This window comes from Echeneis naucrates, chromosome 8, assembly GCF_900963305.1.
Source record: "Echeneis naucrates chromosome 8, fEcheNa1.1, whole genome shotgun sequence".
Classification (NCBI taxonomy): Eukaryota; Metazoa; Chordata; class Actinopteri; order Carangiformes; family Echeneidae; genus Echeneis; species Echeneis naucrates.
This window is the reverse complement of record NC_042518.1, coordinates 48,731-70,358: the sequence shown is the minus strand read 5'-3', so window position 1 is coordinate 70,358 and position 21,628 is coordinate 48,731. Positions and strand designations below refer to the sequence as shown.

Here is a 21,628-nt window from a genome sequence, read left to right as displayed (position 1 = left end):
AAGAGTTTGGAGGATTTCCTTGTTCTACATCATCATCATCACCGTCATCATCGTCATAGTCATCACCACTCAGGCACACACACAAAATCCTTGAATAGTAGAGAATATCCTCTGAGGTTTCATAGGTTCCTTCCTGTTTTCAGTCCTCCACTCGTTTCACTCTTCTTTTCTGTTTAAATGTAAACTGAACCCCCCCCCCCCCCCCTTCCTCTCTAACTGTGAACTGAAGCTTTGAGAGTTAAACCACTTCCTGAGCAGCTCAGATCTGTGATGAAGTTTAACTTTGATTCAAACAGAAAAAACCTGTTGTCATATGGAATCTAATGTAGAGTGTGGTGCCTGTGGTCAGCCAGTCCCACTGTTTCGTTTCCACCCGTTGCATTTTTGATGCTGACTCAGAAAAAAACCATGAAACACTAAGATCGCTCACATTTTCAGCTGACTCAGCAGGGCCCTTCAGCGGACTGGGTTTAGCCGTATAGCAAAAATGGGGTGCAAATGCAGAACTCAAGGGTCTTCATCTAAGATGTCCACTGTATCAGTGATCCACCAAGACCCAGACCAGAATGAGGGCTTCTGTCTCAGACAGGGCTGTTTCCTTGGAAGTGTTCCTCTCAAAGCCAGACTGATGTGGATCAGTCCATCCTTCAGGCCAGTCTGTGGTCTGAGGAGACAGGACACTTTGGAGCCGTCAGAGTGTCGGACTGACCTCAGACCAGCACTGGTTTTATCAAACCATTGACTGAACCATCAAATCTGAATCTATCTGGCATCATAGGCCTGGACCAGGTCCAACCTGAACCTCTTTATCTCTCATCTGAATAACTGAATACATATGAACTAACACAGACGAGTTCATGCAGGGCATCAAATAAAGTGACCTTTTTTTTTCCGCACAAACCAATCAAGATATACACAAAGGTAAATAGATACGTTTTCACATTGACCATATTGTGTTTGTATTGTGTGTTTGTTTACTGTGTTGGGTGAACAGTCATACAGGTGCCACATGGTGGTGGTGTTGGGGTGGTGGGGGTTTCCAGATTTTTTAGAATTTCTGCTTTGATTTAGATTTTAGCTTTCAAAGCATCAGTTTCAATTTCTTTTCTTCCAGGATGAAGCTTTATTTAAAACGCACAATGACAGAAACCCAGAACCACCAGCCTGAAGGAGACCCACATCTTCCAAGACCGGCACCAAGACCAGCAGCAAGACCAAGAACCTCCTGTATCTCCTGTGCTTCAGGAGCTCCAACAGACAGTGAGTTTTCTTTTTTTTTTTTTTTTTGTGATAAAAAGTGTTTACAATTTAATTTAAAAATTTATCAGAGAAATGTGAAGATTTAAGATAAAACTCCAAATCAAAATCAGTCAATGCTTAATAAAATTATCAAAAGTTAGGGATCTGGTGCAACCACTGTTGTAGATAAACTATCACAATAAAAGTACTTCCTCTAGTTATGGTATCACAATAAAAGTAGTACATATGGGGATTTGCTTTAACTCCATTGTATAAATGTGGTCTCTGGTTCCCAACCTGGATGTCGACTCCTTCCATGGGGGTTCCTGGCTGATGATGTAGGCTCTCTAATCATCCATTTTAATTTGAAGAGGAGCTTAATTAGCATCCCAATAATAACACTGATGATAAACTGATCTTCATCATCCAACCTCTTCAGCTTTGCTTGAGGAAGATGAAGCTCAGTGATGACGTAATAACGGCATGGAGGTTGGAGTGGAGATGGAAACAGAGCTAATAGAAGAGGTGATTTAAGTTTCATTTCAGCTGCAGTCCTGGTCTGACACAGTCCGGTCCCTGATCTCAGTGACTCACAGCAGTTTTCTCACTTTGAGTCCCCATCGCTCTGTCAGAACTTTGGGTTGAGGGTTAAAGTTTCCAGCCTAAATGGAAACGTGCTCTGGTCCCATCCCGGCATCGCTGGCGCTGAAACGAAACTTAGATTTCGGCAGTGCTGTCTTTGAGTTCACTTCGCGGTGACAAATCTTTCCATCTGAGCTGTGATGCTCCACGTCTTTGGGCCTGAACAGGGAAACTCATTCATCGGAAATCAAAGTACGTTATCATGACACATGGCAACTGTGTCACACGATGTGGCGGACCTCCACATAAATACTAAGGTCGATTCCCCGGTCTTCAAACAAAGCCCAAAGTCTCAGCTGCTGCAATAGACTCAGGTCAGAGTTCCTCTTTGTTTTTGATCAGCATTAATCATTGATTGACTGATTAACTCCATCAGAAACCTGATCAGACTGCATCTTCTGCATTCAGACCAAACAGCTGCTGCAGAGCTTCAGATTTTAGTTCAGGCAATGAAAATTTTATGAATTTAACTTTTGAATGTTTGTGTACCTGGATGAACCTGCAATGATTCACCTGGTCCTGGTCCAGGTCTCTATGGCTGCTTTAGGATTATACACTCTGTGGTTTGGTGACTCACAGAGGTCTACAGCCTCTAATTGGCTGATTGCTCTTTGTTCCAGGTTATTTTAACTCACCTGAAGCTGCTACCTCCCACTGCTCACCTGAACAGCTCAGTCCAGCTCTGACTGGAACCAGAATCAAGACCAACGACAGAATCAGGATCAGAATTGAAGTCACAGGTGGAGCTTCTCAAAACTCAGATCGTGAGTTGGTTTTATTTCAACTTGAATGAAAAGTAATATTTGTTTCTCAAAAACAAGGAGCAACAGCAGAAGATGAAACCGTCCAGATCAAAGTTGTCCTCCACAGTCCTCTGCGTCCTCCTACAGCTCTGCAGCCTCCAGCTGTTGGTGGTTGCCATGCCAACCTGCCGGCTGCTCGAAGATGTGGTCCTGAACACTCACCACCTGCTCAGAGACCTGGTGAGACTCCGACTCCCTACGCAACTTTAGGTCCGCTTTAGCTCATTTCAGTGTGGTTTGACCTGTTTCCTGTGTGTACTGCAGGGGGGAGCTTTTCCTGTCCAATGTTTGAAGTACAACATCAACATCTCCTTCCCAGACTCTGCCTTCCCTGCTTCAACAGCCAACCACCCTCAGGTAAGTGTCTGACCTCTGCTGAGTCTCCATTAATCATGAAGTTTGTTCATAAACCTTTAGTATCCTGACATCTGATTGGTCACCTGCAGTGCCGCCAAGCATTATGGGTTGTGTATGAGACTCTGCGGGAGACACAGCTTCTGTTTGAGGACTTCGAGCTACCTGTTGGAGAGGGCGGAGTCTCCTGGGACCGCAAGAAACTCAGTTCCTTTCAGAATCTGCAGGACCGACTGCTGGAGGAGGGAAGCTGCGTGAGTATCACTGAGTATTCAGACTTTAAACTGGATCAGTGTCACTGAGGATTAACCTCTCACTGACCCCCCCCTGTCCCTGCAGCTGTCCACCAACAAGACTCCAGATGTGCTCTCGCCTTACTTCAGTAATGTGACAGCTGTTGTTCAGCAGCAGGTAATGCTCATGTGTACATCAGTTTACTTCACATCTCGTTTCAATTATTTTTTTAATTTTCACCCTTAATTGAACATTTGTAGAAAATTTAAACATAGGGAAAAAATGATTTGATGAGGAATGTGTGGACCAATCAGATCTGGGGGGCTGGGCTATGTGTGTGTCACAGGGCAGCGCTGCCTGTGGTTGGATGGCTTTGAGGAGAGACGTTCTCTGGGTCCTAAAGACTGCCCTACGCGAACACCACAGCTGCTTCACTCGCCGAGGCAGACACTGACCACACCCACTGATGTCAGGGCCACGCCCACTACGGATAATGATGATGGCTACTTAATTATTTATTTATTAGTATTTGTTTGTTAATTTATTTATTTATTTGCTAATTTATTAAAAATGCTACATTTATATTTATTTTTATACATATTTATATTTATATTTTATGTATTTTCTACTCAAACATTTTTACATATTTTGTATTGAATAAAGTTAAAGCATTATGAAAACTGACACCTGAAACTTTAATAAACACACGCAAACACACACACACAAACACACACAGTGGAGACAGGCATATTGTTTCTGTCTCACTTCAGTTAAACAAACACAACTGAGCAGAGTTGAGGCTTCATCTATCTGTAGACTTTATTCAAAATTTCAAAATGAAGTCATCCTGGACCAAAGAGTAACATGCTGATGTGGACCTGGTCCGAAGAAGGACTGGTCCTGATTTCTGGGAGTCAAACCAGGTCAAAGTTTTACTTTCATTTTCTTGTTTGTCAGGTTCAGACTGTAAACAGTGACTCACCTCTGATTCAAGCCCACACCTTGTGTCAGCAGCTTTACATGAGTCACAGCAGAAACACTGAATCCAGGTGTGACTGGACCTGGGGTCCAGAAGCACAGACAGACTGTCAGAGTCTCACCTCCACCAACAGGTTTAAACCATGCAAATGTTTCAGTTAGATTCACTTTGCAGGTATTTGGAAAATTGGTTGCCATGTCATGTTGGTTGTTTCTTATGTAAAGATGATTTTTATTTAAAACTGTGGTAGCAGTGATCAATGGTGATCAGTTTAAGAAACGATTTCACTGAACTTTAAGACAGGAGTCTTCCCTGGAGTGTTTTTATGAAGGGAAATCAGAGATGATGACATCCTCAGAAAGTGATGCCTCAATGAAACAGCTCAACATGCGTGTCAGATCGGACTCTAGTTCCATAAAAAATAATGACAACAAGAAGCTTTAGTTTTAATAGACAGCTGGAGAATTGTCAGAGCAAATAAGTGACTATTCACTGCAGCTCTGGTGGTGCATTGGTTAGCGTGCATGTCCATTAAAAGCAGTGTTCTGGGTTTGAATCCTGTGGACTATTGCTGCTGGTTGTTCCCGCCTTTCTCTCTCCATGTTTTTTTGTTGGTCTCTCTGCTTAATTCTATAAAAAAAAGGCATAAAAGGTCTGATCCTGTTTTGTGAATGTGACCCATTACAGCACATAACTACACAGAATGCATCAGTGCAGAAGCCCCCCTCTATACATAGGTGCTCTACTGGTTGATGGGCGGAGCGTCTACTCCTCTGTGGGCAGGGCCTCAGGAGAGTGTTGCTGGTCGGGGTTGACATAGCCTAGATTGAAGGTGACAGAGTCAGCCCCCAGTTTAAACCTGTAGACTCCCAGCAGACCCTGGACAGCCTGTAGACAGATTCAAATGACAAAACTTTAATAACACTAGATATGGAATGAAATGAAACAACACATTTAAAATCCTGTGGTGTACTTACAGTTTCTAAGCTCATGAGTGAGTGAGGTACACTATTGGTTGGCTGAGTGCTGGACTGCTCTCAATCATTTGACATGTTTTGTTAAGTGGGGCTGGATAACAGACTTTTGTTGCCTGACTGTTCAAGTGAGACCAGCTTTGACCAGAATGAGACTAACTGCGAGAAGGGTGGATAGTCATTGGTTCATATGTTGACAGGAGTTGATGATGTCATATTGCTTTATTCATCCTAATTTTACTTCATGTTCAATGTTTCATAGAACAACTCTCAAAAAGACTTTTTTTGCAGCTGTGCATCACACACACACACGCAAATACACACGACTGTCACTGAGGTTCACTTTAATCTTCATTATCTCATCATCACAGATTATGACATAATGAGAGCATCGCTCCATCACCATGGTAACCACAAGGCACTTCAGATTATCAGCATTTCGGTCGACCAATAGGACTGCAGATTGAGATGAGGAAGGGACAGCTGAATACTTCTCTCTGATTGGTTAAAGGCAAGAGATCAAGTCAAGTGTGTTTGTGTGTGTCAAGCGAGTGGAGGGCTGAACAGTTTGTTGTATTCTTCTTCAAATGACACTCTCTTCAGACGCTCCATCGACAGCACAGTGAGACCTCCCTACACAACATAGCACACCACAAGATGACACACAACGTATCACAGACAAACACATGACCACAATATATCACAAAGCCACATAAAAAGATAAAGCACACAAACACAAAGAGAAAGTAATGTTACATAAATTCAGGTGAACTATTTATTCTGAAACACTAAGAACCATCTGTTTAAAATAACAGACAGTCATGACTCAGTGTATCATTAATACTTTACTCAGAGTTGAAAGTTTATGTGTTCACTTTTCTTTAAGCGTAAAGTTAATTTTAAGTGGCTTTATGTCAGTTCAATGTCTGACTAGATCAGAGTCTAGAGTCCCGCTGCTTTGATGAACCTGCTGTACTCTGGCTCAGGTACGCACCCAGGTGAAGACAGAGAGGAAGGAGAAGACAATGGCGGCACGGGCGGCATCAGCTCCTTCATTCAGAGGGTTATCTTCTTCCTTAGAAACCTGCCACTGATTCGCCAGAAAACAAAAACCGACAAACCAGACCAGAGACCAGAGAGCTGCAGAGGGCACAGGTGAAACAGGTGAAACAGGTTGTAAAATATCAATTATCAATTATGCTGAGGATGCAGAGTCTCACCTGAAACACCAATGTCGGCCATGACAGCCTTCTTCCTATCCTTCACGGCGCTGATCTGGGGGAAATAAACATCCAGTGCTAGGAAAGCAGCACTGCAGAGAAAACACAATGTTCCCATAGCAACAGCGTAGTTGCAGGCATTCTGGTTGCGGTTGAAGATACAGTACTCCTCGACCTCCTCTGGTTTGTTAATGTAACCTTCATTAGTGACGCAGCCCAGGATCACGATGGAGAAGAGCTAAGAGCAGGATGGAAACAGTTAGCTCACTGCTAACAGATGGACTCATTCTCAGTGGAAGAGGTTGAATACTAGACATTGGAGTTAACAATTATCAAGTCTAAATACTCCTGCATTTCCTGATGTCCCAGAGTCTCTAGTGTGAATTCAGATTACGCTGTGTGAGGTTCAGTGCAGCCAATCACAACACTCTTGTTGCAGGACAGCAGGAACTGGTAATAAATCATCTCCAGGGAATCAGCTGCATTCAGATGTGTCATCTGTTTTGTGTGATGTAACTGGAACCGAATGACCTCAGTCTGGATCAGAGGAACAAATAAAATTCGCTCTGACTCAGCTCTGTCTATGTCTACCAGTTAGGACAAAAATCAGTTCAGCAGCAGAGTTAACAGAGATGTTTTGTATCAGACTTGAACCTCAGGAATGTTAACACAAGTCTCATGACACACACACACACACACACACACCACTAGAACCAGAACAAACAAGTATGAAAAACTTTTTCTTCACATAAATCAAATGAAACAGCATCAACATCAGATCAGGAAATAAATGCAGCCAATCACATTCTCTCTCTATGCTGATTGGACCAGTCCAGTTATAAAACCTGTATGGAAACACACAAGTCAATTAACCTTTTTAACCACATTTCTACTCCTTAGCCACTGCATAATAACAGTGGCTTCTCCACCTGAACACATCTGAACAGACCCAGTAGCTGAAATATTTATGTGGGTTTGAGGTAAAGTTTACTGTTCCTGTGACATCAGCAGACTCACCCAGCAGAGGATCCTCATCACAGTCTGAGGTTGTCGGATGAATGTCAGTGGGTCAAAAGTCCCACCTGCCTTGCCCGCACCGTACGCCTGGAAACCATCCATATGTCCACTTCCTGTCTCCAAGACCAATCACAGCAGTAAGCACGGGTTGGGTGCAGCTCACACCAATTAACCCTCCACCACTCCTTGGAACTCCACCCAGTTAGGCTGAGTTAGACCACCTAGTCCCGGCTCACTGCATCTGGTCCAGTTCAGTCCAGTTAGTATTGGTGAGTCTCCGTACTGGTGTGTGTCGACTCTCAGCAGTTATAAACTGCTGTGAAATCTGCTCTAATCCTCCTCATCCTGCTGAAAGCTCTTTTAGGCCCTGAGCTGTGTCTCACAGGCTAAGAACTGCATCCAATCTGCTCAACCAATCACATGTTTTGCTTGCTCTGAACATCCTCATGTCAGAAGTAGAGCTGCCCAATCACAGTGTTGGAGGTGAGGTCACTGCCTTAGAGGCCACCATTAGAGTATAAAACCTATCAGTCTTAAATCAAACTTCTGTTTTTTATTATGAACAAGTTAAATGTTCCAGAGCAAATAAAGAACATGAAACAACGAAAATAGACAGAAAATCATGTGACAGAAAAACTGATCCAGGACTGAAGGAGCCTGAACAAATGTCCTCTGGCTGCACAGTCATGTGATCATTGTGTGTGTGTGTCTTATTCAGTCAGGTGATCCTCTTCAGCCATCTGCTTCTCTTCATCAACACCCTCATCATCATCATCATCATCAGTGGGGGGGCGATTTCGCTGGAAGAAACCCAGCTATTCCCACACACACACATAAACACACATTTATCAGGAGAGTGAGTGATGAAGAGGTTAAATAAGATATTGAACTTGAACCAGATTCAAGATCAATCAGTTGATTGAACTGATTGATTGTTACCTTCCAGAAGATGAAACAAAGCAGGCCAAGAAGGAGGAGTCCAGAAATGATTGACAGGATGATGTAACCAACAGGAACGTCTGTTTCTCCATCAGGAGGTCGCCACAACACACTGACTTGAGTCTACACACATATACACACACACACACACACACACACAGATAAAAACCCTTGTCTGTGTGTGTCTATATTTGTGTGTGTTTGCACAGGTTAGGGTGTGTCAGCACCTGTGTGTGTCCGTGAGGCAGCAGCATTGGCTGGACCTTTGATGATGTGTTGATGACATCATAGGAAGCGGAGGAAACAAGCTCATAATTCAGGTATGGAGTCTAAAAAAAGGAAAAAATTACATCAACACTATCGTGTGTATGTGTGTGTGTGTGTGTGTGCGTGTGTATGAGTGCGAATTTGTACCTGGATGACTATGTGTGTCCACAGTCGTGCTGAGATCCTGACAACAGCACTGAAGCCCCGCCCCAGCATTGTGACATCACACACAAACCTGACACAGCCCGTGTCAGAGCTGCTGCAGTTCTACACACACACACACACACAGTCTCAAAGATCTGGAGCATCTTCATATTAATGATGATGATGATACTGTTTTGTTTAGTTACCACAACAACAGTTTGTCTGTGTGAGGTTGACTCCTCCTCCTGCATCAACGGAGAAAATACAGACACACCCGAGGAGTTTCCACCCAGCTGCAGACAGACCGGTCAGAGAGAGAGAAACGGGTCAGAGAGACACAGAAAGAGTGAGAGAGTGAGAGAGAGAGAGAGAGAGAGAGAGAGAGAGAGGTTCTGGACCTTAAAGGGGTCTATCTGAGATGCATTCAGGGTCCAGCAGCGCGTTGATTCTTCAGAGGCGTTTGAGGAGACGTAGAGCAGGAAGTGATCGTTCCAGCTGGATGGGAAGTCAACGGTCAGCCGGGCGTTGATGGTGCTCGGTCCCTGGTTCCTCAACTATACACCAGGATCACAGGTATGATCAATATCTTCAGTATCATCTAGTCCAGTGTTCTCAGTCTCTCAGGATCTGGATTCCTGTCAGCTCATGGGCCCAGTGAAAGGTATTGAGGACTTTCTTATGCTACATACAAGGTCCTTTCTCAAACCTGAGACCAGGACTAAGACCAATTTAACTTGGTCTGGGTCTTCCCAAGGAGGTCCTGCAGGAGATCCAGGCTGGCCTCACCTCGTACACATGCTCCACCACTGGACCCAGTTCTTCCAAACTCCCAGGATGCATTGTAGGCTGCCAGTCAGGGAGGGGCAGGACTATCTCTGGAGGGGAGGAGCCTCTGAAAACAAAAAGATGTCATCATCATGTTTAGTCTGTGACCCTAACCCCCCCCACCATCTTACCCTCTGAGCTCCAGCGTTGCATCAGCTCTTACTTGGACCTCCACCCTAACCAGGGCACTGCTGGAGTTCACCGGGTTCTTACTGAGAGATAGACAAGAGTCAGACAGGTCGATGGACAGAGAGGGGGACGAACAGACAGGTGGAGGGACATTTTGTACCTTCTGATTCTGAGGCTGAAGGTGATGTGACTTTCTACCTCCTCTAGATGACCAACACTGAACAGAAGATCTGTCTGCAGCTACAGATACAGAGCGAGAGAGAGAAAGCATCATATTGTATGCATTCCTGCCAATAAAGCCAATTGATTTAATTGAATATACAGGAAGAGAGAGACAGTTGTCTGAGTTGCGTTGCTGTTGTGTTACTGTTTGTCGGTGGGTCATCGGGTTGCCGAGGTCACAGGTCACGATGACAGACTCATTCTTCTTCCTCTGGACACAAACCAGTTTGTTGACACCCTGTAGACACCCACCAACCCAAAATGTTAACATAATTCATGTGAGTCTGTATTTGTGTGTGTGCGTGTGTGTGTGTGTACCTGGCTGCTCTGGAAGTGTGTCTCTTCAGGGACCTCAACCTCCAGCTCTGTCTCAAAAGCTCCTTCACCGGCATTCTCAGCCAAGACAGAAATTAACACACTCTGCTCCTCCCCTACAAACACACAATCTGACACACTGGCGCACAACAGCACATACACAGTTCATTATAGTCTGATCCTCCCCGAGTGACACACAATCTGACAATCTGACACACACACACACACAAACTGTGATCTATGTGATCTGCTCACGGATCAGCTCTCAGCTTCAGGTCAGGAACACAAATGTTGTCGTCACCACAGTCCAGAATGATCCGGCTCTGCACACACACACACAGTTAACTGACTGTTCCCAACTGATTTTGGCGGTTTGTGGAGTGAGTTTGTGGAAGACAATAAGATGCTGATTGGACAGGTACAACGAAGGTTTGTCTGACTCACCTGTGCAGCTGCGTGTGTTTGGCCATAAAGCAAAGCATTCTGGATAGTGTTGAGGCTGATGTTGAGAGTGGTGAAGATTGGACTCAGTTTATCACGAAACTCATCTTCAGACTGCCAAAACACAAAATCACACACACGGGTGTGATTCTATGACTGATTCATTCACTTGTTCACCTTTTTTCTGTCACTCACCCTCAGGTAAGCAGTGAGATTCATACAGGCCACGCCCACCTCCCTATGCACAACCAGCATCATAATCTTTTGTGGCTGATTGGTCGACAGTAACGAGGTCCGTCGTGCCATTGTCTGCTTCATCTTGTCCAGCTGTAGGTCCACCCACAATGCTTTCTCAGCCAATCAGAGGGCAGAAAATGTATAATTTTGTCATTATACAACAGCGACCACTACAAACATTTGAGGATATGGATATCTGCCAGGTTGTGTTTACCTGTCTTGAGTTGTGTGTACCTGTCTCATTTTGTGTTTACCTGTCTCCTGTGGGATTCTGTGACCAGACACATAGACACATATCTTGATATTGAAGCTTAAGGAAGAGAGAAAGAATATTTATTAATGGTTGATTGACACAAAGGTGCTATTACAGGTATGTTAGTTAACATGCAGATGATGATGAACAGCCTTTATGTAAACATTCATCCTGTTGCTGTGAACTGGAACATGAATAAATTTCTTATGGACTTTGAATTCCAGACTTCAACCCTACATGCAGAACACCAAGAACCTTCTGAGGGACACGAGAGCTTTGAACTCATTCAAGGAACCCTTTGAATGCCTTTCCTTCATGAATTTGAATAGGGGTGCACTGAAGTGTCAAAAAAGTCCTAAGATTTTTCAGTGACCTTAAAACCTCGATTTGGTCTTAAGATAATTACAAATGTGTTGTCTGTATCTTTGTGTGAACCAGTTTGTTACCAGGACACAGATGTTTCCCCCTTAAGACACTGTTTGACATCTGGATTCAGAAAGTCTGGAAACAGAGAGAGAGAAACTCTGCACCGGATAACTGCCTGGGATCTGAGAACACAAACACCAATTTATTGGTAATGGAAATGTCAGTCCATTTGTTGTCATTTTGTTATCTACAATTATTATCGTTATCTGATATCGTGAGGAAACCCAGAACTCTCCAGTTTACTGACTTATAAGAACATTAGCGGTCCCTAAGGTCACTAGATAAAGCTGGGGGCTGGTTCTTTCCTCAAATATTGGTTCTACTGAGTCATTTGAATTCATTCCTGGTACAAAATAAAAACCACTTGTCAGTGAATAAGTTATGTGAGCCAGAAAGTTTGTGATGACCATTTTCTTTCACATTCAAGGACTAATACCTGTAGACAAAAGCTCTGTCTGCCGCCCACGCTCCAACCAGCAGGTCTACGACACATAGACAGGAAGTGACACTGATCATTGATGACTCATGTGCAATATTACGAGGATGTAACCTCTGAACCTCAAATGTACCTGGGTATCCATTGTCATCAACATCAGACCCTCCCCTCAGAGTAAAGCCAAATGCTGTCAGGCCATTAGACAGTGGGCTGTCAATCACCTGAGAGGGTGTCGATGATAGACCATTACTGTTGCCAAGGTAGATAAATACCTGGCCCTGCCCAGTGTCACCTGACCATGGAGCTCCTACAGCCACATCTGCAGAAAGGTCACAGGGATGATCACATGATCACAGTGTTTGCGGCTTTAGCCATATGAGCTAACACCTCTGACTAACATGGTGACAAACAACAACTGGGTGTGAATGTTTGAAAGTTGATTTGGTTACCATGGTAACCATCCATGTCCAGGTCACCAAGCACAGCGAGGGCGGAGCCAAACCTCCCATACAAGGAGAAGCCAATCAGAGATTGGTCTGGTTGGGACTTAAAAGAGGTGTGTTTTTTCTGCAGGTACACGACCACCTGAAGGACAAACAGCAGAAACAAAAAAATAGAAACAGAAACTCCTTCTGCTCCTCCTCTTCCTCAGAAATGACAGGAAACCTGTTTAATCATACAGACCTGTCCTCTTTCCTGGAGCTGTTCCATCACCCGATCCATGAAAAGAGGAGCGCCGATCACCACATCATCCAAACTAGAAGCAGGTGGGGGGTTAGGGTTAGGGTTAGGTAAATCAGTTTATAGCAACGATATTTGTTCTACTTCCTGTTCTACTTGCTCTTTCCTCACCCGTCTCTGTTGATGTCTGTTACAGCCACACTGTGTCCAAAGTATGACGCCACCTACAGGAGAAAGAGACGAGAAGTTCAGGTCCAGACTTCCCCCTCAGGTACTTCACATGTTTCATGACATCATCACCTGAGTTCCCTGGAAGATGTGGCGAACATGGAGTGACCCACTGCCCCGGCCATCATAGATCTTCACCTGGTAGCACACGGCAACATAAACATCAATACGCATTACAAACCAACACATCAAACACTGACACACGGCCCACATGTCTCCAGTGATCTGATGATCCAGCAGTGAAGATCTTACTGTTCCTGCTGTGTTTCTGTCATTGGGAACCCCAATCAGATAATCTGAAACACATTGATTATTGATCAGATTCAATGATGCACTGATTTGCACGGACAGTTAAATTATGTTATATGACAATAACCTGGTGTGGAGTCTCCAGTCAGCTGACCAGTAGCCACAGAATAACCTGAAAACAGAAGTCCAGTCACTTCCTGTCAGATTTTAAAGAACCAGCAGGAGGACTGTGGGACAGGATGCTGTGTAGAATTCCCTTGAAACACATCAGACACATGTGGGAGGAGTCTAATGGCCGAGGTGGGAATCAGATTAACCAATGAATTCAGTGTACCCTTCAGAATAAAAGCCCCCCTCAGATGTACTTACCACAGTAAACGTCGTAATCTCCCCTCTCTTCTGATTGTCTGATGCCTCCCATGTACTGGATTGGGTAGCTGCTCTGTCTATTCTTGATGATGTCACTCATAGCCACAGTGAAGACCTGACCTGGAATCAGCAGTAACGTCAGAAGTGAAAGTCGTCCTCTCATCAGGGTAATTGAACAACAGACATCCACTGTGCCACTTTGGCCACTGTTGCCCCTGCTCAGGCTGCTGGAGACCGGGTCCAAAGATCTGATCCAGGGCCCTGATCTGGTCTGACTTCTGCTTTACAGGGTTTTATGACCGACTGTGTTCAAAGTCAGGTTTGGCTGAACATTTATTTTTATAGGATACACAGTGAAGAGAAATTACATGAGAAGAATAAAACTTTTATATAATTAAAATCAAATAAAGAGTAAATATAAATGTTTTTTTGGAGGGGTAGTCAATACTTGGCAGAGCAGCCAACAGGAAATAGGGAAGAGACAGAGAGAGCAGGATGACTTAGCATAGGTCCAAGACCCGGACCAGACCAGTCCAGAGTGCCCTGGACTCATGTCAACAGCTTTAATCAGACTTACAGCAGAGGTCTCCACTTACCCTGGAAATAGAAGCTCCCTGGGGCCCCCACCACCAACTGGCCTCCCTGCAACGCAGATATCATGAGGACTTTGTGGATCTGAAGGAGTTGGAATTTTAACAAGGTTCTAACTTCTCAGGTTCTGGTTCAGGGTCTGGTCCTGGTCCTGGAACTGTCTGAGATCATTAAGAACCAGATTCTGAGATCCAGCTGTGATTCTGCGCGCCCCCCCCCCCCCCTCACCTTGGTGATGTCAGTGCTGAAGCCCACCTCACAGTACCGCTGATCGTTTCCTAGGCAACAAGACATATGAGATGACACGTAAAGACAGACAGAGAGACATCCTGACCTGACATGAGGCCAGGACCACATGATCTCAATCGAGCAGATTCACATCACAAGTTAATAGGACCGACCAAAAGACTTAGACCAGTTCTGAACCTAAATCCACCTTCTGACCAAGACTTGATCTTACTATTTTTTATTTGCTTGTAGTCGTCCTCCACCATGGTTCCTCTGCAGGGAGAGAAGATAGATGAGTTTCCGGTCCTGTGGTCCAGTAGGAAGCAGTTCCCCACAGGCGTTGCCCCTGACTCGGCCCCATCTCTCTGAACGTTCCAGTGAAAGAGTGGTGCACATGCCTGAGACGACAACACAGTCCAGGTGTCACCTCACATGACCTGCAAGTACCTGTCTACTGATGGTCTACTGTTGATCTACTGATGGTCTACTGATGGTCTACTGATGGAACCCGTCTCTATGTGGTCTACAGGAACTCTGATTCCTCAGAGAAATTGTAAATCAAGTTCACCTGAAATGATTTTTTAACAAACACATAGATTCTTGTCAGAGACATACAAGCATTCTTCATCATCACCACTAAGTGTGTGTGTTCTCACCAGTATGTGTGTGTTGCTGACTGAGCGAACTGAAGCTCCAAACCACTGCTGACTTTTGAAGGTATGAAAGTAGAGACCATAACTATTGTAGTCTTCATCACCTGCAACAGGTATGACAGGTGACACAAATGTTGTTCTGTCCATCATTTCCAAGCCCCTCCCCTTACCGGAACCAACCAAAATATTTCCTTCATTTCCTACTGTGGACTTTAGCCTGATTGAATGTTAGAAACTTACCTTTCAGGTCAAAGTTAATGATGTCACAGCTCTGATCTCCATCTGACAAGGGGCAGAGGAACACACCTCCTCCCCCCATCACTCCTGACTGGGTGCTGTTGGCTTTGGGGGCTCCAATCACAACAAAGGACCTGGAGAAACACATCATTGCGTTTCTAGTGTGGTTTGACTTCTTTAATCCTGAAACAGCTTCGAGCCTAGAAAATGAACCTGGAATGCTTCATAGCAATGTTGATTTTGAAAACAAATTTGGGTTTAGTTTTGGTCCTTTTCTTTTGATTACATTGTCCCTTAGCTTTAGTCATAATTTAGGTATCTAAATTGTTTTAACTTAAGTCGACATAATATCTTTACATTATAATGGACCAAACCTACAGTAAATTTTGTAAATTGTAAAGGATAATACATTTATTTTATCATTTTGTCTTGAATTTATTCAAGACATAGGAAATTACTTTGATATTCTTGTTATCAAATAATACCTTTCTCTAAATGTCTCCTCTCTTCATATTCTCTGACATTTTGTCACATTTTCTCGTGAAATTAATGTGTGTCTGTGCATGAGAGTAGTAATAGAATGACGTTGGGTCAAATGTGATCCCACAGTACAGTAGTGTGATTTGATCTTTCTTGCTATCCTTCTTCTTAATCCATCTCTGCTTTATGATTTGATATCATCCCTGGGAAACATTCTTGTCTCATTTTTTTTTTTTTGGTGATGTGTCAGTCAATTTCGTCATAGCTTCTATCTGCCTGCCTTGTTTTGATTTCATTTCTTGTTTTTTGGAAGAAAAAAAAGTTGACAAAAACTATGAAGTAAAGTATTTGTTGTAGAAATTTACAGACCCTGTAGGAGCCCTGAATGTCTCATATTAGGAGTCCCAAGTATTCTTTTTAGCTGTTATATTATTATTCAAATCAATGTTCACTGTGTTCACAGTGTATCACTGTGGACTCTGTTGTATTGATTAAAGGTTCAATGTCAACAGCTTAAGACTTCAAGGTTCTTACTTGTTGCTGATGGTGAAAAAGTCAGCGGCAAATCCAAAAAGACTACCTGTCGGTCCACTGAACATCACCGCTTCATCCATTAGGTTCAGACACACACACATACTCACACTCAACAGCACCCACACACACTCAAACACACACATGACTGCTGCCATTTCACCTGTCTGAACAGAAACTGACGCACATCTGACTTTCCCTCAGATATAAGTGTGTGTGTTTGTGTATGAGTGAGAGAGAGACTTGACAGATGATTGACAGCAGTTCAACCACATGTAGCTGCTGTTTCCTGAAGATATGAGCTAAAAATAAACATTTGTTATCTATTTTGTGTAATTTTGTATTTGCTTGTGTTGTGTTCAAAGACATCTCTTGTCTGTAAAAAACATATTTTTCTCATTATCATTCTGGTGGAATTGTGTATCTCTGTGTTCCACATTCATCCATGATCCTGTTAGTTAAACTGAGAATTGAAGGATGAAGACTTTGTCCTGACTCATCTCACTGTCTGTCACAGGGAAAATGCAGACGAAGTGTTGCAGGATGAGGACCCAAATGCAGGAGCCAGAAACCAGGTAGGTGACGATAAAGAATTTTTTCTTTTTTCTGAACCAAAATTACAACATAAACGAAACGAGAAAACACAGACAGAGCATGGACAAAAATCTGGCAAAACACAGACAGCGCATGGATAAAATCCAGCAAGAAGCCAACAAGGACTAGACTGAAAACAGGACTTAAATACACAGTGCTAGACAAGACACAGGTGATCCACATTAGGGCAAGGAAGGCAATCAACATGGGACACAACCAGGAAGTAAAGTAACGGGGAACACAAAAGAACCAGGACTTCAAAATAAAATAGGAAGTTACAAGGACAGAACACTAAACACCAGAATTAACTCAAAACCTGACACTGTCCTGCTGTCCCCACCTCTTTGTCTGCTCTTAGAGGGATCTGTTGGTCTCTCTAACAGCTCCACGCAGAATTTGTTCTGGGCCTGCTCATCATATTCAACATGTTATGATTTGGAGCGGTATAAATAAATTTGATTTTGACTTGACCTGGTCTGGGTTTTAGTGATTTGTGCTGATATTTGATTATTAGTTAGATATTGGACCATGACGTCATCAGCAGAGGACTACTGTAGTGGGTACCACAAAAAGTACTCAGCGCAGTGATGCAGCGGGTTACCATGGTAACAGCAGCCCCTCTCCCAGCATGCAGCAGCGGAACCCCCCCCTCGTAGAGCGGTAGCAGGGTGGAGCAGCAGATAAACGGACAGCAGCCGCAGCAGAGGAGGTAAGACAGGACAGTCCGTCTGTCTCACACCTGCCTTTGTCACTCCTACCTGACTCCGTCTTCCTGTCTGCATCTCTGTCCTCCGTGTGTCTCCCAGCAGGATCTGTCGGTTCTTGTCCGGCAGCGCCCGGTCCGCCGTTCCGCCTGTTAGCCCGCTAGCCGTTTGCCCTGTGTGGTGGTGGTGGTGGTGGTGTGTGTGTGTGTGTGTTTGTGTGTTGGGGGGGGGGGCACTTTGCTGCAACATCATGGAAGACTTACACTGCGCATGCGTACTGACTCCTCCTCTTGACCCCCCAGTAGGAGTGATGATGGATGGAGACTCGCCCCCCCCCAGAGACGGCTCAGGTCAGCAGGAGCAGCAGGCGATGGAAGGTGGGTGAAGACCATGTGACCACAGGAAGAAACCTGAGCAGCCTAAGTAAGCGTTGGAGTCAGTGACCTTATGGTGGCGCTGTCACAGCTTTGTTGACTATGTGATGATGTCATGGAGTATGTCACAGGTTTATTTATTACAACCTGGTAATAAAAACCATTGACACATCTGCAGCGCCCTGGTTCCATAGAGACAATGCTGAATGGATTTGAACATGCACAAATGTCTGCACCAACACACACAGCAAAAGAACAATGCGCAGTGTAACAGCAGAGGTGACAGAATGGAGGGTTCAGTCCATCTAACCAAGGTGTTGTGTTGTTATGTTGTTTTTGGATTGTTGTTTGATGTTATTAATGACCTCCATCATAGAGTAGATGATGTCGTCACGATGTCTCCTCCATCCATCTCCTCTTCCTCCTCCCTCCAATCACAACTCATTTTGGACAAATGCTGACCAATGATGATGTCGCTGTTCTTCTTCCTTTTCCAAATAGAAAAATCAGCTGTGAAGGAATCTGCTGAGGAAACTGTGAAGGTAAATTCAACACACACACACACACACACACACACACACACATTCACACAGACTGACCACTGTGTGGGTTTCAGACTTCGAGAACAGCAGGAAGCTCCAGAGCAGCCAAGATGATTCCAGCTAAGAGTACAGGTACAAACCAGTTTAACTGCTTCAACCAGTTCAACCATTTCAACCAGTTTAACCTGTCTGTCTCCCCACCTGTGTGTCTGTCAGAGTCTGTTGAGGGAGTCAGTCCAGGCAGTCGTTCCCCTGCCAGTCGATCTTCCACTCCCAACAGAGATGTCAAGAAGGTCTGTACACGGGTCCAGTCTGTTCACAAGTGGACCCTTCTGCCTATCTGTCCATCACCTGTCTGTCTGTCCTGCAGGTGGCTGTGGTCCGAACCCCTCCCAGGTCTCCCGGTTCTGCTCGTGGACGGACACCCCCCCTGGCCTCCCACCCCATGCCTGACCTCAGCAATGTGAAGTCCAAGATTGGATCCACAGAAAACCTGAAACACACACCTGGAGGGGGCAAGGTAATATACACGGGCTGTTCCTTTCTGATTGTACCTGTGGGTCTGGTTGCACCTGTTCGATTGTACCTGTCTGTCTGTAGGTGCAGATTGTTAACAAGAAGATGGATCTCAGTAATGTGGCATCAAAATGTGGCTCCAAGGACAATATCCACCACAAACCAGGTACACATAGACAGGATATGAATGTGATTATGTCATGACTAACAACCAATCAGATGTACTAACAGTCTTGGTCTGTGTCGTTGGGCAGGTGGAGGAAAAGTGGAGATTAAATCAGAGAAAGTGGATTTTAAAGCTGTTCATTCTAAAGTGGGTTCTCTGGAGAACATCACTCATGTACCAGGAGGTGGAAAGAAAAAGGTACTCACCACATCTGAAACACCAAATGTATCGAAGGGCTTGATTTCCTTGCTCAGTGAGCTCGCTGTACATTAGATTTAATCCAATCAGGACATAGCTTTAGGTCCATCCATTGTTATTATACTGTTATTATACTATATTATACTGTCAATTCGCTCTGTGTTCTTCATACGTTCCAGGACTTCAAGTTACAATGAGGTTACGATGTCCATTTCTCACTGGGATTAAATAAGGACAGGACTGAGTGTCCTCCTCCTTTTGGACACCTTTGTCTCCATGAACACATGCAGACTGATTCTGTCTGAGAACACTCTGTCTTCTCTGGTTAGCACCAGAGGCTCACTGCTGACATACACTAGCTACCAATGACCTTCCTGAAAACCATGAAACATGCAGCTATTTCTTAAATATTTCATTGGCGATCACTTATTAAACTAATATAATTGGATTATATTAATAGAAAACAAAGCTCCTGTTTATGTGACTTATCCGGTTGTTGTTTGACATACGTATTTAGAAATTGACGCTTTTTATTATCCTGTGTTGTATCTTGGGTTATATTAAGTGAACATAGTTACCTATCTGTGGTCACACACAACCTACTTCCTGTCAGAACATGTTATATTTTTGACTTTTGTCAGATCGAAAGTCAGAAACTTACCTTCAGGGAGCAGGCTCGAGCTCGAACTGACCACGGTGCTGACATCATCATTCAGCCCGACGCCTCCCCTCATCACCTCAGCAACACTTCCTCCCCTGGAAGCCTTAATGCTGCTGAAGCTCCGCCACTGGAAACTTTGGCCGATCAGGTGAGAGATCTATTTGTTCACTGAAAACACAGAAGCAGCATTCATTCACCAACATCTTTTTTTCTGCCAGGTGTCAGCCTCCCTTGCCAAACAAGGTCTGTGATTGGAGGACCACTGTGCCAAGAGATCCCAACATCTCCTGTTACCAAGGAAACTGAGAGAAAGATGTACATAGTCTACCTTTTTCCTCATGAGCATCTTCATCACAGACAGGATTAGAGGGGTTTTATAAAGTGAAAACAAATAATAAGACCTCAGCCATTTTTCACCCGATAACATCTCTGTGCTGAAAGGGAGCCCTCTCAGGTGTTCAGTTGTCAGAGGAAGTACCTGTAAGGCAGTCTGATCAACAGCCTGACATTTGTTTTCTTTAGAGTCTGAGAAAAACATTTGTTTCATCCACCCAGTTTAGAATTGGTTTAACCTGTCATTGCACAAAGACTGAAAACTGTTGGGAAAATTGTAAAGAGACAGACAAACCTCACGTGAAGCTGTTGGAGGGCAGATCTTTTTTAGTATTATGGAGTAATTTCTTAATCTTTTTGCTATTCTGGGATCAGTTATGGATATTTGATCTCTACTTCTGGGTGAACATTTTAACCCTTTATAAAGTGATTTGAGGACAAGTCACAAAATATTCTACAATAGCCAAAAAGGACAGAGTGAACATGTAACTGCCAAAAGAGGTGAGAGTAACAGAACAGAGGCTGAAGGAACCAACATCTGAGTTAGCAGAACTTAGACACTGAAGGTTTCTCCTTGGAAACATCTCCACAAGTCCAACCTGAACATTGATAAGTGATTTTGGGATGTGACTCAATTTCATCAGGCTTATCAATAATACACTTTCTGTGGTCATTGAGAAGATTCTAATGTCAATAAGGCAGTTTGCTTGAGGCGCTTCCATCATTTGGGAGAGTACTTGGGAAGGTGTGACAGAGACTGATCATTTCCTCTGACTTTGGAGAAAACTGAGATGCTCCATTTTATCCATTTTAGCCATTAGCTTCTTTCATAAAACCCCTTTAATCAGAGGAAGTCTCCCATATCACATCTCGGCCAGATTTCTGCTGTGTCTGAATGCTGATGTTCTGTGATTGCCCCCACCATCCTAACCTAACCCTGACAACCATCACCCCACTCATCATGTCCAAAAACATACCCTGTATGCAGTTTGATACCAGATGCCAAAACCATACCATCTCTTTGCGTGTAGGCTGTTAAAGTGCTTTGTACAAATAAAGTTTCTCTTGGATCTGACCTGCATATATTTGTTGTTCAGTCTGATTTCAATTGGTAACCATACAAACAGTCTGCAACAGTTGACTGTAAACGGGAGTCATGAAGACAGCTCTGTACTTAAGTCTTTTCAAGCAGCTGCT

The 21,628-nt window shown here is 44.0% G+C and overlaps 4 protein-coding genes across 7 annotated transcripts; 2 read left to right on the top strand and 2 right to left on the bottom strand.

The window, feature by feature from the left end:
- The first annotated feature begins 2,717 nt into the window (after window positions 1-2,717).
- Window positions 2,718-3,726, top strand: LOC115047182 (interferon alpha-4-like). The gene is made up of 5 exons (XM_029507972.1): window positions 2,718-2,864; window positions 2,949-3,041; window positions 3,131-3,292; window positions 3,378-3,449; window positions 3,619-3,726. The coding sequence occupies exons 1-5, from the start codon at window positions 2,718-2,720 to the stop codon at window positions 3,724-3,726; spliced, it is 582 nt and encodes a 193-aa protein (XP_029363832.1).
- A 392-nt stretch (window positions 3,727-4,118) lies between these two features.
- On the bottom strand, window positions 4,119-7,862 carry syngr1a (synaptogyrin 1a). 2 transcript variants are annotated; one of them, XM_029508078.1, is made up of 4 exons: window positions 7,463-7,862; window positions 6,446-6,683; window positions 6,220-6,365; window positions 4,119-5,139 (listed from the first exon to the last, which is right to left on the bottom strand). In XM_029508078.1, exons 1-4 carry the CDS (start codon window positions 7,562-7,564, stop codon window positions 5,017-5,019), a joined length of 609 nt encoding a protein of 202 aa, XP_029363938.1. In that variant the 5' UTR covers window positions 7,565-7,862; the 3' UTR covers window positions 4,119-5,016. The 2 variants fall into 2 exon arrangements, with proteins under 2 accessions (XP_029363938.1, XP_029363939.1); XM_029508079.1 differs by having other exon boundaries at window positions 5,018-5,858.
- A 133-nt stretch (window positions 7,863-7,995) lies between these two features.
- Window positions 7,996-16,528, bottom strand: itga2b (integrin, alpha 2b). 3 transcript variants are annotated; one of them, XM_029508076.1, is made up of 30 exons: window positions 16,347-16,528; window positions 15,336-15,466; window positions 15,099-15,199; window positions 14,675-14,840; window positions 14,443-14,492; window positions 14,220-14,265; window positions 13,624-13,743; window positions 13,382-13,426; window positions 13,078-13,301; window positions 12,949-13,001; window positions 12,781-12,853; window positions 12,546-12,681; window positions 12,230-12,415; window positions 12,097-12,142; window positions 11,681-11,782; window positions 11,236-11,291; window positions 10,940-11,091; window positions 10,748-10,858; window positions 10,559-10,626; window positions 10,307-10,442; window positions 10,134-10,226; window positions 9,927-10,006; window positions 9,769-9,849; window positions 9,599-9,704; window positions 9,211-9,366; window positions 9,019-9,105; window positions 8,816-8,935; window positions 8,629-8,730; window positions 8,402-8,524; window positions 7,996-8,277 (listed from the first exon to the last, which is right to left on the bottom strand). In XM_029508076.1, exons 1-30 carry the CDS (start codon window positions 16,499-16,501, stop codon window positions 8,173-8,175), a joined length of 3,210 nt encoding a protein of 1,069 aa, XP_029363936.1. In that variant the 5' UTR covers window positions 16,502-16,528; the 3' UTR covers window positions 7,996-8,172. The 3 variants fall into 3 exon arrangements, with proteins under 3 accessions (XP_029363936.1, XP_029363937.1, XP_029363935.1); XM_029508077.1 differs by having other exon boundaries at window positions 12,097-12,415; window positions 13,078-13,143; window positions 13,258-13,301; XM_029508075.1 differs by having other exon boundaries at window positions 12,097-12,415.
- Window positions 16,529-17,954: 1,426 nt separating this feature from the next.
- maptb (microtubule-associated protein tau b) lies at window positions 17,955-21,452 on the top strand. The gene is made up of 7 exons (XM_029507971.1): window positions 17,955-18,018; window positions 18,774-18,850; window positions 18,928-19,077; window positions 19,158-19,239; window positions 19,328-19,437; window positions 20,079-20,246; window positions 20,317-21,452. The coding sequence occupies exons 1-7, from the start codon at window positions 17,955-17,957 to the stop codon at window positions 20,347-20,349; spliced, it is 684 nt and encodes a 227-aa protein (XP_029363831.1). The 3' UTR covers window positions 20,350-21,452.
- The last annotated feature ends 176 nt before the right edge of the window (window positions 21,453-21,628 follow it).